Source organism: Strigops habroptila, chromosome 2 (assembly GCF_004027225.2).
Source record: "Strigops habroptila isolate Jane chromosome 2, bStrHab1.2.pri, whole genome shotgun sequence".
Taxonomy (NCBI): Eukaryota; Metazoa; Chordata; class Aves; order Psittaciformes; family Psittacidae; genus Strigops; species Strigops habroptila.
Window position 1 is genome coordinate 81015006 of NC_044278.2, and position 16524 is coordinate 81031529.

General features: G+C 38.5%; 1 protein-coding gene across 13 annotated transcripts in view; it reads right to left on the minus strand.

The window, feature by feature from the left end:
• Window positions 1-16524, minus strand: part of LMO7 (LIM domain 7) — a 130006-nt gene that overhangs the window by 87065 nt on the left and 26417 nt on the right. For all 13 annotated transcript variants that reach the window (XM_030476618.1, XM_030476609.1, XM_030476616.1 and 10 more), the window contains exons 2-3: window positions 6331-6401; window positions 2690-2759 (exon numbers count right to left, since the gene is read on the minus strand). In XM_030476618.1, coding sequence (XP_030332478.1) covers window positions 2690-2759; window positions 6331-6401 — 141 coding nt within the window. The remainder of the gene's footprint in view (window positions 1-2689; window positions 2760-6330; window positions 6402-16524) is intronic.

Consider the following 16524-nt stretch of genomic DNA (forward strand, 5'->3'; position numbering starts at 1 on the left):
ATTCTAACTCCAAATTTGCTTCCCCCCCAGCCTCAGCTGGAAACTTACATTAACTAAAGTTTTGCCTTGCTACAGAGCATAAAGTTATTCCTCCTGAGCAATAAGCAATATATTGTTCTGACAGATATGTTGAGCTTGCATATACTATACAAAACTCATTCATCTTCCCACTGTCTCGTGATGTCTTATAACTTCCATCACAGTTTGTGATTCTTCGTGTTCAGACAACTGAGTTGGAAACATGAGGTTTCTGGGGAAGAAAGGCGCTGCAGCCAGAGATGCACCTACAAAAATGGTCAGCAGAGCCTTGTTGGAAAATACATTGTCAGACCACAAAGTCCAGCCCCTCATGTGATTACATCCAAACCATCTAACCATCTCACATGCTGGGACTCAAGCTGAAAAGCCCATATTTATTGAGAACCAGGTTTTCTTTGGGTTTACTTTTGCTAAACAATCATTTTATTTCCACCACCCCCAAAGAACTTTAAGCAAAATCATGATTTAAGCTGTAGAAAGAACATGACCAAAAGATGTTCGGAGTACACAATTTTCCTTTAGAAAAAAAAAAAAAAAGAAAGAAAAAAAAAAGAATCCCCCTACCAACAGTCATTTCTAAATCTCATAAAGGCTTTGTGAGGAGCAATAATTACTGCAATACTGAAAGACACTGAAATCAGCAGAAGTGAGAGCCACAAAATTATACATATGAAGCGACACAAAACACTCTAGAAGCAGATCTGTGGGAGAAGCAACTTATAAGCCATGAAAATATTTCCAGAACATGGCAAGCAAGCCTCCTGGATAACTCCTTAGCAAGCTCTTTCCATGTCAAAATCCTATGGTTCATCAGCTGCTTTTCTATAAATGCAAAAGCCCATCATTTTTAGTTTAAATGACAGGATCAAAGCTGGGCTTTTCAAATCTGGTGTAACTGAGCGTGTTCCTCTCAAGTCTGGGAAAACACATTTCCCCTCCCACTATTGCCACTGTAAGCACCATCTTCTGAAACCCTCCCATTATGGCCTCACAATCATGATCTTCTGAAACTGAAGTACTTATCAGAAACCTTTTCCACGGGTTAACGCAAAACATCGGCACTCTCAATGACTATATTCAAGTGGTATTTTAACAAAAGTATTACTGGATGATCTTGGTTTATGAGAATCATTCACCTTTCTTTCCCTTTATTTTTGAAGACTTGTGGGACAAGAAACAACTTGAAGGAAGAGTAATACACTACAAGTAAGAGATAAACTACACACCTAATGAATACTCCGCATTTTTCATGTGGAAATAAACAAAAAAAAGGCATTAAACCCAAGAGTTCTTAGAGTTATGATTCAAGACAACACTTAAGTCACCACAAAAATGAAATCTAGCCTATGGATTTCTGGGTTGGATCAAATGGCTACTTCAGAAGCCATTTAGGCAATCAAACTGCTGATAGAATAAACTGCGCTGTCCACCCAGAATGATTTTGGTTTCATTTGAATTCTTTTTACAATACCTCATGGGAAAAGAATGTGCAGCACTCGTTATTCACAAGCCTAATACCCTGAGCTTTTCTGGGACAAAAGCAACTAGCACTTTCTACATTCATTTGATGTGGAAATGCACATTTTCAGCTTGTGCAATGACATATGGCAAGTTAACCCAATCTTACAACCTCCAGCCAAGTTAACTACACTTCTCTAATGAGAAGTTGACCAGCAAAAACAGATGTTTTGTTGGCTCAACCTGTCAGAACATATAAATACAAGTATCCAGAGATGTTTTGCATTCTACTTATATTAAGACATCAAGTAACTTTCCCTAATGTTAAGACTGCATGTTTACCATAAAGTGGGATCTTCCACTCGTTACAGGATTCAGGTATGTCTCTGTTCACCTCGGGTCTTTTAAGATGGGACCAATTGTTCTCATAAAAGGACTAAATGGCCTAGATATCCTAGTGACACGAATAGCCAACAAGGCTTTCTTAGTAGGGGGGAGAAAAAAAAATTCTTTGCATTATTTATGCACAGAAAGGTTTCTGATGCTAAATGGTTACAAAATTTCTCCTACAGCCTCTAACCAGCAAATTTGCCAAACAGCGTACAGGAAACCTGAATTTCCTGTGAAAATGGTTACATGTATCTCCTCCCTCTCCCTCGACAATGTGATTTATAGCCAAAACACTGGCAATTCCCTCAAATGAAGCCTGAAGTGAGATCTTTGCATCATGCAGTTATTTTAATGCAACCTAAGCTTTGCTGTGGGTAGGGAGAAGCAGATTCTAAAAATACCCCAGTTACACAGAACATCTCCTAGTCTGACCATTCCGTAATAAAGGGACATCTGAAGTGGCTTGTGAACATAAAACAGGAGGGTGGCCTTTCAAGAGAGACAAGTAAAGGCTAGATAGGTTTGTGCACAGGAGCCATCAGTGCTTGATACATCTGGGGATGATGAAGCTTCACACAGCAACAAGCTGATTAAAGTTACGGATCCAAATCACAGAATCTGCAGTCTAAGACAACATATTAATGATACGATTTTAAACAAAAAAAATGGAAATGAAGCTAAAACTTTGAAAACTTAGTAGGTTTTTGTAACAAGACCATGTAAGAACAATAGGCAAGCGAGTGCTCATTAAAAACAAACTTGGCACCATACCCTAGATATTAGATTTGATGTCAATACTTACCAAGCCAGCTATTGGAGTTGACAGGCGATTGATCTTCTTAACAATGCCAGGTTTGATCTTGTTAATCAAACTAAAAAAAGAAGTCATATGATTTTCTGTTACATAAATCAACTTTATTCGAGCATGAGCATCAATGCTTATTAAGAAATACTTTGCATATAGTCCTAAGTTACATTATTTAAACCAAATAAATCTGAACCTATTAATGCCCCCTAGGTTGGGTTTTGTTTTTTTTTCTTTGGGTTTTTTTTTTGGTTTGTTTTTTTTAAATCAGTTTTCCAAAAAGTGACAAGGAACAGCAGACTGCAGAAGCAAAAATGGGACATGCCATACACACACAAAAACCCCAGAGTGGCAAAGTGAGAAAGAAAAGAAAATGCCTGGGTTGGCGTAGGCAGAAATGGATCTGTGTTTCTACTGCATGGGTGGTGATGTTAATCAGACTCAGATTTCCCATTTAAAGATTTTCTTCACATAAAAGTTCTGATGCAGATGATATCAAAAATATATCAGAATATTAATTTTCAGAGTTCAGTGTGAAAGCACTGATATTCCTGTACATGTAAGAAATCATTTCAGTTTTCATAATGCTATCAAGCCCAGTGTGTGTGCAACAATCATTTTGGGCACATACAATTTACACATGCAAGTCATTTTCAGTCTCAGGCAGAAGAGATTGTGCCTCATATAATTCTTACTTTATCTAAAATCCATACTTAAACTGAGAAGATAGGACAGACTAATGCCTCACTTTTGAATACACAAGCCCAAATGCACACCTTGTCCTGAAATGAGGATGAGGCACAGGATTCCTTGCGCCTTTATACCCAGGTTTTCAGTCATGCAGGTAGGGAAATACTGTGGTTCCTCAAACTACATGCTAGACCACAGGACCAACAGAGAACAGGGACCTCAGGACACCCTGGAGACTTCATCTTCCTGTAAACCTTTAAGGATTTTGGACTTGCTTGCTCTTCTTGTTGCTGCTTGTCTGGCCAGACCCTTTAGCCCACAAAGCTTCAGTAGGGTTTTGTGATCTACCCACATCAATGAGGAGCCAGGACCTAGCATTTATAACTTTACACAGGGGAAAAAGCATTTTTTGCTCAAGCAGCAAATGTATTTGGAAAGTAAACACAAAGAACACAGTTTACCTACATACATTGGAATGGAGGATAGAAGTGTCTGCAGAAGAAGAATAATGGCTACAGGTCCTGAGATTTTTCAACTGCATTGACTGAGTTATTTAGTAAGCAAAATATAATTAATGATTTATTAAAAAAGTGATCTGTTGAGGTGAAATTAAAAAATTATGGGGGAGGGTGTCCCCCTTTTTTTTCCATCTTCAAAATGCGTATTAGCTCCATTGCATTTAAGAACATGAAGTCGCATGTGATCAGGAAAATTTTACTGCATTTCCTCTGCTTATGTATACACAGGAGATCTGCTAAAATGTAAAAGGTTTTCTTTAGTCAACTATTGATCAGTCAGTCACCATGTGCACTTCATCACGTAGGCCAAACAAACCAACTGCACTGCTACAGGAATGTGCAATGCAAGTATAGACTTTATCTGCTATTTAAGTCAAATATACCACCTCCATAGATAGTATATCTATAGACACTAAATTAGCCATGTCACAGGTGAGCCAAGGAAAAATGGACAATGTCATGTCTAGTTGTCGCAATGATGATGTACTCTATTGACTTTGGTGAAAGCTGGACATCTGAAAACCTTTCCCATCTTGCGTTTTCTGTTTCCACAGAATTTCTATGAAAATCACTTCTCTTTGTACTTCAAGTACATCAAATTTAAAATTATGATACAGGAGGACAGCTATATGATTTAGTGCAACATAATGAGGCATCTTTTGCTTTAAAAAAAGTTACATGTCTCCTAAGGCAAGCTGCTCAGCTGAAGAAATTACAGGATGTTTTTCTTGCATATGGCTATTAATTACAGATAAATTTAACTGATTTGCATTTGGCAGATGGAGGCTTTTATTCTTTTGCCAAATAAGTGTCAACAATGAAGTTATCAGAGGATTAGAATGTATCAGTTCACTGCCAATTCTTAAAGACACTGTTTAAAAGTTACAGCTGAATACAATACACACATCCCACTGAATACATACCTGAAGAAATACCTTCTTATTAAAAGTATAAATTATTTTTATTACCACATCCAGTCTAGTTAACATTTAATTACATAAGTAATGAAAATACAGAGTTCATTTCTGCAACATCAGCCAAAATTATCATTGTGATATAGGGACTTGATTAACTAGGAGAGGCAACTAGCAAGATAGACTAGATGGAGAAAGGGCCCAAAGCAAAAAATAAAGTCAAGGACAGAAAACACAATAATATTCACAATAGGGAAAATGCAGGAATGTTGCCTTTTTGCATTTGCTTTGGTTATTTTAATAGATAGTAAAAAAAGTCTGAACTGAACTGATTTAAGAGTTGCTCTGAGATTTGAGATTTTTTAAATGACCCAGGTAGTGCTCTAACAAGATTTCTCTCGCACTGGTGTTCTAAATGACATTTACACCTGCCATTCCTTAAAACACTAAGGGATTAGCACCACTTTGAGTCCTGGAAAACAGTTCCAGTAAGTGCAAAACCAATTACAGATATATGGAAGAGACCTGACAAGTGGACATACTACACCTCTGACTCAATCTAGGAACGAAACCAGACAAGTCCCATTATTGCCAAGCCTAAAAAAGAAGCTTTTTAGAGAACGCACTCAAAAAACAGCTGAAGTCAGAGTTTGTTGCTGAAAGCAATAGGTAAGTCAGTCCAGAAAGTACCAAAATGTGGACTGCATGTGCACATACGTGACAACATATTTCTATGTTATGCTGAGACCAAATCCCTTTACTTTTATCATCCTAAAGTGTTTGGTTTGGTTTGTTTTTTGCATTGGTTTTGGTTTTTTTTAAGTATGTTTTTTATTAAGTATGCCAAATGACATCTAATAGTTTCTACATTATTGAAATACTTGGATGGAACCATAAGAGCAATATTAGTAAGTAACAGACATATGAAATCAAATGCCTGCTTGTTATCTTTAACTTACAGTTTTGTAAGGTTCACATCTGAAATGTAAAGAAAAAAGATAATTTCTATAAGTGTAAAAAGACCTCTAGTAGGAATAGATAGTTTTCAGAATTTGAGAACCAGAACATAAGAGTTTACAATTATTTATTTCAAGGGGGTGGAGACTGAGGACAAAAACCCAAACCAAAACAACAATAGTGGGTATATAGGGGTAAATGAGTGCTTTGATCCCAGCCACAGCCACGTCACCTTGCACAAGCTGATCGTAAAGCCCAGTGATACCATGAGAATTATGACCAATAATACCAATCAACTGGCCAGGGGATCAGCATGATCCTCGCAGTAACACATGAAGGAGTGTGTGGGACAATGCATGGAACATGTACATATAGAAAGAGAACGTGTAAAAACTGTTCTTCCTTCCCAGGGCAAACAACAGGTATTAAAAGAAAAAATAAATTACGTATTACAAAACACTTTTGGTACCTAAAAGAAAAAAAAAAAATGAGGCCAGCAAGGAAAGCGGACAACTCATGTTAGCCTCAAGGATTTTTATATAGGTAAGTCAATACTCACTCGCACAACAGGACTCCATTTTCTAGAGCTGCTCGAAAGTCTTTGGTTCCAAAGCTTTTCCCAGTAACTGTCTATAAAAATAAGAATTGAGAGTTAATTGGACATGCACACAAAATCAGGACTAGCCAGAGTATCCAAGTACTTAAAGCAAAACAAAAAAACCCCCAACAAACCAACAAAACTTTTCAATTCAACACTTAGTTCATACTATTATTTTCTCATACTAATTTCAAAAGAAAGAAGAATTAAAAACATAGTTCTTAATGCCTCAAAAGAATTCAGGTCAAACATCTTCAAGTAGTTTTCTCCAGTGTAAATCAATCTTCAGCTACATTCTGTGGGAATACTTATCATTTCCTAAAGCAATAGCAGCCAAACTGAAAAGCATACAATGAATTTCAAGCTTAAGTGCAAAAGAGGGAAGAGTCTTTTATCTCCTACCTCATGTTACAGCATGTATACGCATATCCAGCACAAAAGTATTTTAATAGGGGTTTTTTTGTTTGGTTTGGGTTTTTTTCCTGTGACTTGCACCTAAGGCAATGTGACTAAGGAACCACTCTGGCAAGTCTGTATTACCACGCGCACATCAATTCCCATTACCTGGCAAGTGCTAGGACTATACTAATGGGACTACTTTTTATATTCAAAGTGAAAAGCAGTGAACAAGAATAATATCTTATAAAAGACTTAAGGTACCCAATATCAAAAGCATTGCCTACATGTATTCAGCAAAGTTGCCCTCCACCAAGAAAAAAATTTTGCTCGTGGTATTAACTCCATCTCTAACAAGATCATCAACACAGCACCCCGCTCACGCCTAAACTCACTTGGATTCTTCCTACTAGATCCCCCCTGGGCCCATATCCCTTGAAGGGACCAAATTTGGCAGTTTTCTTCTAAACACCCAGATTAGTAACCCAGAGGCAAGTTAGAAAAAGAACCAATATTCCTAAAAGAGTCCAAAAGAGGGTTTTATCCCAGTTGGGTACAGAAACCAAACACTAGAAAGGGCATTTATTCAAACTTAGAAGTCACCAGGTTCAGTCACCAACTAATTGCAAACTTCCCTTTGGGGATCTTAACCGTCCCTGACACTGCACAGGACTACAGGCACACAATTTAAGGTGCTGTGGAACCTGCATGCATCCAGACCAAAGCTACTGATTACCACAGTAATTAAAGAAATAAGTAGTGAAACAAATGAGCTGTGTGCCTGGTAAAGGAGCAAAAGGAGAGGATGTAGCTCTTTAAGGACCTATTACATTTCCAGCCTATTATTTTTTATAAATTGCAAAAGGAATGTATACTAACACCACAAATCCTGTAACTTCATAGTTTTAAGGTAGGTTGTCTTTTAATTCAAAAGCTGTAACTGCCATCTCCCTATTGAGGGCAAAATTAGATGTTACAAAAATCTTTTGTTGGCTTTAAGGTTTGGATTTAACAAATACAGAAAGAAGGATAGCACACCAACTCAAGGTAAGAAAAAATTCAAAATTCGGGGAGAGAAAAGAAAACAAACCACCTTTAAAAAACAAAGGCTGATACTGATTCCCCTGGGAGAACTGTGTTTTATACAATATTCCTATAACACTCTGTTCTAACAGAAGAGTAGATGTTGCATCTTAGTGATACGATTTTCAAGAATCACTTAAAAATGTAGCATCTGAAAATTACCCTCATTTCAAAATATGGCCTTTTGCTTTTAAATTCATATATTCAGTGATAACAATTTTGAGGAAACTAGCCAGTGTAACATAACAGCTCTGAAAGTTTAAACATAAATATTTGTGTTTCCTAGGTAATATGGAATACAGGTTATAAATTAAACCCTTCATTCTACAAGCTAGAAGCTTGAAGTTTGCATGTCATACAGCAGAACTGTACTGTAATAGGAGCTGTAGGAGTGGGGTCTAGTTTTATGGCTACATTTCAAACTCCAACCAATTCTCAGAGTCCAAAAGTTATTCTCATTCTGGAGTTGTTGCTGACACCTGCAGGACTACACAGTCAGTGTTTGTGTTTATATAGACAGTTTACTTGTAAGTCATGCGTGCAACAGATAGCAAGATGTTTCCTTCACATACAGTTGGGCCCATCCCAAACCTGCAATGTCTTATGTATCTGCAAACAACCTTCATGCTGAAATTCCTTAAAAAAACCAAACAAACGAAAAACCAACAACAACAGGAAAAAAAAAAACCACCAACAAAAACTAGAACTGCAGCATGTAGCTAAGGAGCTCACTCCTCAAAAATTATTCTCAAGCAGTCAAGAAGCATGTGCCACTGAAGACACGTTAAACTTCAGTGTAGCCCTTCCAGAACACCAGAGTGCCCCACTACAGTGCATAATCACATTATCACACTTTCATGGTGCACCTTGTGGTCTTTTCCACCAAAAAAAAAAAAAAAAAAAAAAAGAAAACAAAAAACCAACCCAAAACAACCCAACACATCAGCCTCCAAAGCGGTGTGTGGAACATTTCTGACTGCTACAAAGTCTTCCAGCACATGACCTCAGGTAACTAGAAGCCATCCTTGAACCAAAAGAGAATCCAAGTGGAGTACAAGGTTGTAAATGCTACTATTACACTTGCAGACCTCTTAAAATAAGATTAAAGGACATTACACTGGAAGCATTTTGACTAAGTTATTTGTGCAGCCACTGTGGCAATCAACACTGATTTGACATAAAGGATGAAGCTGGCAGACCAATCTTGTGACCCACAGATTTTGGCGACTACATGGTTTGTTGACACTAAAATAAAAGCGTTGGTACTGCCAAGTTAGGTTTCATTAACATTGACTTTTAAAGGATAACTAATAATTAAGTAGTTAAGAAGTATTCTCAAGGAACCATTTAACACTGGTGGCTTGAAACCGAAACATTTCCCAAGTTGCACAACACCTTGAATTTGTTGATGTCATTTGAAACCTGCTTTTGTACAGAGAGAGAGGACTTTTCTCAGCATGTACTTTTATCCAGCTCATACTCACTGCAAGGCATCAAGCTCAGCTGTACCTATTATAGCCTGCATAGGATCTAGGTATCAAAAAGCCATGGACTGGCTCAGAGTTCCCTGACTTTTAAGAACCTGACTAAGACAAAGTGAATCCCACCCAGAGATATTACATCTTCAAACAATGTCTACAATTTGTGAGTCACTGTTTATTCATTAAAACTAGTTATACTGGGTGTGGTACTCTTATGTAAAAGGCATATTTGATTTTGGACAATTTTTCAAACCACTTAGGCAATGCGTCAAATAATAAAGGAAATAGCTTGAAAAATCAGTTTTTATCCATGTTTGAATGACATCTCTTTTCAAACTATGTCTCTTTTCTCTCCTTCATTCAGCTGAAAGTATTTTGCTTCTTTCTCTGTTTTTTGATAGAAAGAGAGCAATGACATAATTAAAGGCTATATCATAAAATCATATTTAATTGCTGCTATAAAACAGTTTGATTTTATTTTTGTAAGACAGCGTCCCCTAATACTTTGGTAACTTGCAATTGCCAAGTCCGAGCAATTTACTTCAAACAGCATTCAAATCCAGTCTTCACTTAAATTTAGACATTTAAAAAATGCTTACACACACGGAGGACTAGTTTAATTTCAGGTTTGCTGTGATTCCTGTAGGAAGAGGCAAATCAAGAAGAAATAACCAAAGATCAACCATTCTGAGGATGGCATGACATCAAAATAATGGACTGAACAAAAAGCACATGGCACAGAAGAATACGCTGATTACATGCCTCAGTACCAAAATTAACACTGAGTACATTTCTTTGACTTGTCCTACTAGAGGCCAAATACAACTGATCATAATAGGCCTTCTTTGCCTTAAAAGCTAGTCACAGCTGAAAGATTTTTTAGTGTTAATAAAAAATACTAAGGGAGTTCACATCAAGTTGCTTATCTGGTTCACACTGGTTTGAATGGCTTTAGCAGAAAGACAGCACTACCACAGGACAGAAGGTTCTTCAAAAGTGGGTTTCCTATAAATACCACCACATGAAACTCAAAATGCAAGCGACTGGCAGGTTTCTCAGTTTTACTTTGCTGTGGAATAAATACCAAAGCTAGAATCTCCCCATCCAATACAATACACCATACAAACAGGCGCACTGGCTAACTGATTCTCCATCACAAAAGCATTAGGTCCTCAGAAACAAGGAGGCAGCACTGCATCATGCCCAACCTGTGACCTGAACAGTGTCTTGCTGCAGAGGAACCAGGTACTTGCCATCCAGCTGGCTCTACAGGTCATGCTGGCGTGCACTGCACTCTCCATCTCACTCAGAGCTCCTCTGCCACAACTCCACATAGGCTACACCATCTTAAACTATGCAAGAACCCCCCACACCAATTTGAGAGAAATGCTAGCTGCACCAGCGTGAAGGTGCAGTTCCCTGATGTAAGGTCATAGGTTTGAGATGGAAGATTCAAGAAACCATGCATGACAGCAACAGCCTTAATGCAGGCTCACGCAAGGATCACTCAGGGCAAGCAATTAGTCAGATAGGAACCTCAAGGATACTACACTGATTCATGAGCTTCAGGTCCCCAGCTCAGTCTACAGCAAGAAAAGCCAACTTTATCATGCTGCAGAGAGGGCTGCTTGTGTGCTGTAAGGAACTGGGACAATGATATGGATCTAACGCTGCAGTACCATTCCCACTACAGAATTTCAGCTAAGCCTGCCAGTTTGTGTCACAGTGCCTGCCTTGGCAGATCTCCTTAGGTACACACCAATGTCTGAATTACTACCTGACTAATAAGCCTTTCTTTCTCCTATCAATTACCAAAACCCTGAATCAGGCTAAATGGCAAATGGCTCCATTCTTACATAATTCCAGCATTACATATCTCCGCTCATAGCACTTGTTTGGCTTTAACTGCCCTCATCCAATATACCACTCCAGAACAGTACTGTTACTGTAAGATGCACAAGGAGATATATTGGCTACAGCCACCACCAACATGAAAGTGTTCAAGTAACTCCCAATGCTGTGGCATTTGTATGGTTTGGAAGGGCCGGGAAGTAGATTCATTTTCCCAAGGTATTTAGAGAGCCCCTGCATTTTATATACATTTGTCAGTAACATGCTCTACCTCAGCTTGAGAGATTTTATGATTTAGGGTCTGTTACAAAGGAAGAGTAACACCAAAACACTAGGGATTTTTCCCTCTCCTGAGTTCCTGTAGGAACTGGTGGTTCTTCTGGACTGTGACAATGAGTAGCTTGGTGGGACATTTCAGATGCACTACCCAAAGTCCTCCCTCCCTCTTTCATGGCTATGTGTAGTCCTGTTTAAATGCTATGCAAGATATGAGCTGCTGCTTGAATGGCATATGTGGTAGCTGTCAAAAATGCTGCCATTATGTTTTGCAGTAAGAAGCTTGTGGTGTTTGCCCTTTGCAGACTTCCCATCCAGTTTTCTCCACCCTACTGCTTCTCTCTCTCTCTGAATTTCTTCTTAAAAAAAAAAAAAAAAAAAAAAAAAAAAAAAAAACACCCCAAAAAAACCAACCCAAAAACAAACAAAAAAAACCCACCAAAAAAGAAAAAAAAAAAAACCACAAAAAGCCAAAAAACAAAAAACCAAAAAAATCCAAACCGAAACCCCCTAACATTCCCACAATTTGCTCTAGTCATCAATTGATTTATCCAAATCCTTCCCAAAAGGCAGATGATAGGAACCATATTCAGAGGGTTGCTGCACACAATTTGAATACACAAATGGCAAAAATCAGCTATTTGGGTAGAAAGCCTTTGATGTTGCAGCAAACAGCCCAGTGACAGTGATTACTCAATTTCTCAAGGTCGAGCAGTAGAAAAGGAGTGGCTCATTTTTGAGGCAAGGAGAATCTGTATCCCTGAATTTTGAGCCCCAGGAAGATGCACAGAAAGCGTGGGCATTCCTGTCTTCCACTCAGGGGAGAACACTTCTGGCATTTCACCTCTAGTAGGAGGAGGGACACCAGGTTCAAAGCAGCCAAGGTCATAGAGGGAAGCATGCTGCTATCTTTCCTTCTCATCACAATTTAATCCATGGTCCAACAAACTCCTGAGAGGTCAACAAGTGCTCAAGAAGCTGGTACCCCCAGAGGCTTTCCAGGTCAGCTGTCCAGCAATCAGCTTATGACACTCCCCAGCCAAACAACTTCATAGGAGTCAAGAGCAAGGCCTGGATTTCTACAGAAGGAAGCTCCCCATTTCAAGTCCTCACACATCATTGCTAAAATCCAGACAGGCACAGCTCCACTGAGGAAAAGAGCTGGGGTGGCTAGAAATAAGAAAAGTATCTACCAAGAATTCTGCTTATAAGCTATCTGCACAGCTAAAGTAAGAAGGCTGAAGGAGATGGATGCTTTTGCCACTAATCAGTTCTGCTGGACCATGTGAATGTTGCCCTTTATAGCCATAACAATAATGTTTTTCAGTTGGAATAATTCTTACTCTATTGCTCAATGCAAACCTGAACTCTCCTGTTTAACCCCATACCCCAAATCCCTGGGCATCATTTTGTTTCAGAGGATGTGGAAATTTTTCATTTTTCAGCCAAAATTGCCTTTGATAACAAACCATAACAGACATTTATAAAAGGAAATAGTTGATTATTGAAAAAGCCTGACTGTTATTTTCTATCATCAACATAATGATGAGGTTTTATTGTGGTATGCCTTCTGGACAGACATGCCAAGACTCCTGAATTAACATACAACTACATTTTTACAAACAATGAAGAAAAACGATGAATAAAGGACAAGCAAGAAGGGACATGATTACTGGTGTGGTAGGCGCGAGAAACAGATCTCTGCTCATCAGCTGTTTACGCCCTTTTTGTTTCAGCTCTTCTCTCAAATTGCATATAGGAACACAGTCTGAAGGACTGAAGTGAAGTTTCTCTTCCAGTACTTAAGGGAACCCCTGACTTAGGGGAATGATACTGCAGAAAGAGCAAGGATAAACTTTTGGGATCAATCAATTCAGTCAAGCTTTTTTCCCCACACACAAACAAGATCATCCCACAAACCAGCAAAATGAATAAGCTTACTGTTGGCTACACTGCTGACTGTACTGACAGGTGTCAAACTACGAAAACCAACATACATTACTTTGTGTGACAAAAAAGTCTCACTGTATATGCAGAGATGGGCAGCATAAATTAGATGGAGCTAGGTGTTTCAGTAGGACATAAAACTTGCAAAAACAAAGTGAATTTTGAGTGACTAGGAATCATTGACAATTTATTGTCATTACACAGGTTTATTCAGAAACTATTCCAATCTATTTGAAAACTATTAATTCCATAAATAGTTTAAATGCACACAACTTCTACAGCTGCTCTTAAGAGATGCATGCTTTAACGTATAACCTAACTTTAACCATGCATTTACTTTCTCACATGTATTGCAATTAACTTCAGTTAAATAAAAGTGGATATTGATGCACCTTCCCAAGACAATAGAAGAATAATATTGTTTTAAAATTTCCAACTGAGCTCCATACTAGCTCAGTGGTTGGTGGTAAAAGAAGGGTGGCATTAAGCCTCTTAACCATGAATGTTCCTAATTAAACAAAGAGAAGGATAAAGTAGTCATGAGAAAACTCCAAACATTCAGTTCACCCCTGAGGCAACCAGAAAGCAACAACTGAATTCCATAAACATGCAAAAAACTGGTTTACAGAAAGTGGTCTTTCCCAAGTAATTCACAGTATAAAGGTGCTGCACTAGACTTGAGCATTTCTTTCTGCCGTAGAGGGAAAAAAAAAAAAAAAAAAGTTAAACATACTCTGGGAACAAGAATTATGAAAGAACAGTCTCTAGAAAAGCAATTGACAGAGATAACAGAAGAAGTGGCAAGCAGAGATACCAGTTTCACTTCTTCAATATCTTTTAATGATCATGTTTCATAACATATGTGCTCTCATGCTAGCCAAATTTTGAACTTGCCCATTGTGAAAGTCAGTCACTCCATATACCATTTCTTAATCTTTTTTCTGAAACCTCTAATATCTACCTCTTCAACACTGCATTGGTTGTTACCTGAGCTCAAGTTGTTAACACCTTTCCAAGGTGGAGAATAGTGATCAAGGGATAAACTATCCCCTGAATAGCTGTGTCTCAACTGGGCACCTACGTAGTGTCCACCTGAGGCATACAAAAAGCTTGCTCTGAATAGAAAATCAGTATGTTCAACATCTCCCTCAGGATGTTGAAAAAAGGAGACTAGAAGAGTATCAGCAACAACACAGCTGGGGGTGGGGGGGGAGAGGGGAAGAGAGAGAAATGGGCTGGCTGAACAACCCAGTCACAGGAGAAAACCGTGATCTTCCTGCTGTCCAGAAACGGCACCAGAGCCTTCTTTCCCACTCTCTTCCTCATGCTCATGTGAAGGGCCTGAGTTTAGAAAGCGTCCTGCAATCACTCACACTATTTTGTGCTTTAATATAGTGCTAAAAATTCACAGAACATTCATAGAATGGTTTGGGTTGGAAGGGACATTAAAGATTATCTAGTTGCAACCCCCCTACCATGGACAGGGACACATTCCACTAGACCAGGTTGCTCAAAGCCCTGTCCAACCTGGTCTTGAACACTGCCAGGGATGGGGCAGCCACAGCTTCTCTGGGCAACCCGTGTCAGTGTCTCACCATCCTCATAGTAAAGAATTTCTTCCTAATGTCTAATCTGAATCTACCCTCTTTCAGCCTAAAACCATTTTCCCTTATCCTGTTACTACATGCCCTTGTAAAAAGTCCCTCTCCAGATTTTTTGTAGGCCCCCTTTAGGCACTGGAAGGCTCCTCTAAGGTCTCCCCAGAGCCTTCTCTTCTCCAAGCTGAACAAGCCCACTGAAAAAAATTAAGAACCCCATCCCCATACAGCTCCCTCACACATCCCACCACCTCTCTCCCACCCCAAAATGACCACAGCAATTGAGCCAGGTGTTCCAATCACCGGAGAAGGGCACCACAGCACACTGGAGATGAGAGAATAACATCTAGACTTAGTGAAGATTCTTGAAAGGCTTAGCATACCCAAAGATCCAGTGATTCAGCACCATGACAGGCAGTATGTGTCCAATGGGATGGAAGGCCGTGTGCCTTCACAAAGAACTTCAAGTTCAGATAATAATCATAATGTCACCCTGAAAACCTCTATGCAAAAATCTGTTTATATCATTGCTTTTACTAAAAGAGGAATACAAAGGTTATGACAATTGCAGGACTTTGGTTTCAGATGAACAAGAAAAAAAAAATGGGGTTATTTTCAAGCTTCACTTAAAATAGAGGCATTACTTGAAATATTAACAGACAAAGTGTTAGTGATACTAAAAATCACATTTTTCTAGGGCAAATGTAAAGATAGGATTAAAACAAATACAAACTTGGACATTTTTGCTGTAGAGGTACTAAAAATCATGTTTATCATTTTAATCTATTATATTTAGTATTTTAAGTAATGTCTCACTTCACTGTAATTGAATCCTTAAATATTTTGTTCTTGTTCGTTTAGAACAAAAGACAAATGCAAGCTATAAAAAGCCTTCTGATGTTTGTATTTCCTAAGTTTATAGCTCAGTTTTACTACTACTGTCATTCCAGGTCAGAGAGTATATGCTGCAAGTTTCAATACAGGCTGTCAGTTCACTAGTATTTATTTTTATAGGAAGGACCTTAAGGAAAACATTATCTCTGCTTACACTGATTAAGAAAAATATGCTTAAACTCTGCTGCTGTTTGCAAGTGGGTCCCTGTTGGGATTATTTATGTAAGTGGCAGAGAAATGCAGAGATATCAAATGAAATGGCCAAAACCAGAGCACACTTCTGCCCTAGATTACAGCTATCTCTTACAAATTGACTGCCTTGATCCTGGGTGTATTTAATACTTTGATTTTTCATATATTTTAAATACTCAAGGTTCTCTGAAGGGCAGTGCCGGTGCCACAAGCAAACCAGGAATCTAACCACAAGGTCCTGGAACTACATTCAGCAGGAGGAGGAAAAAGGCATCAGATAAAAGAATATGCACACAAGAAAGAAACGCTTCAGATACAATTGCTTTTGCGTGTTTAGTGAGGTTATTCATGCGTGGAAGTAATTTCTTGTTGTTACTGGAGATTTGTCAATCTTCTCAAACTGTTCAACCATTACTGGAAGCAGCACTTTGAGGAGC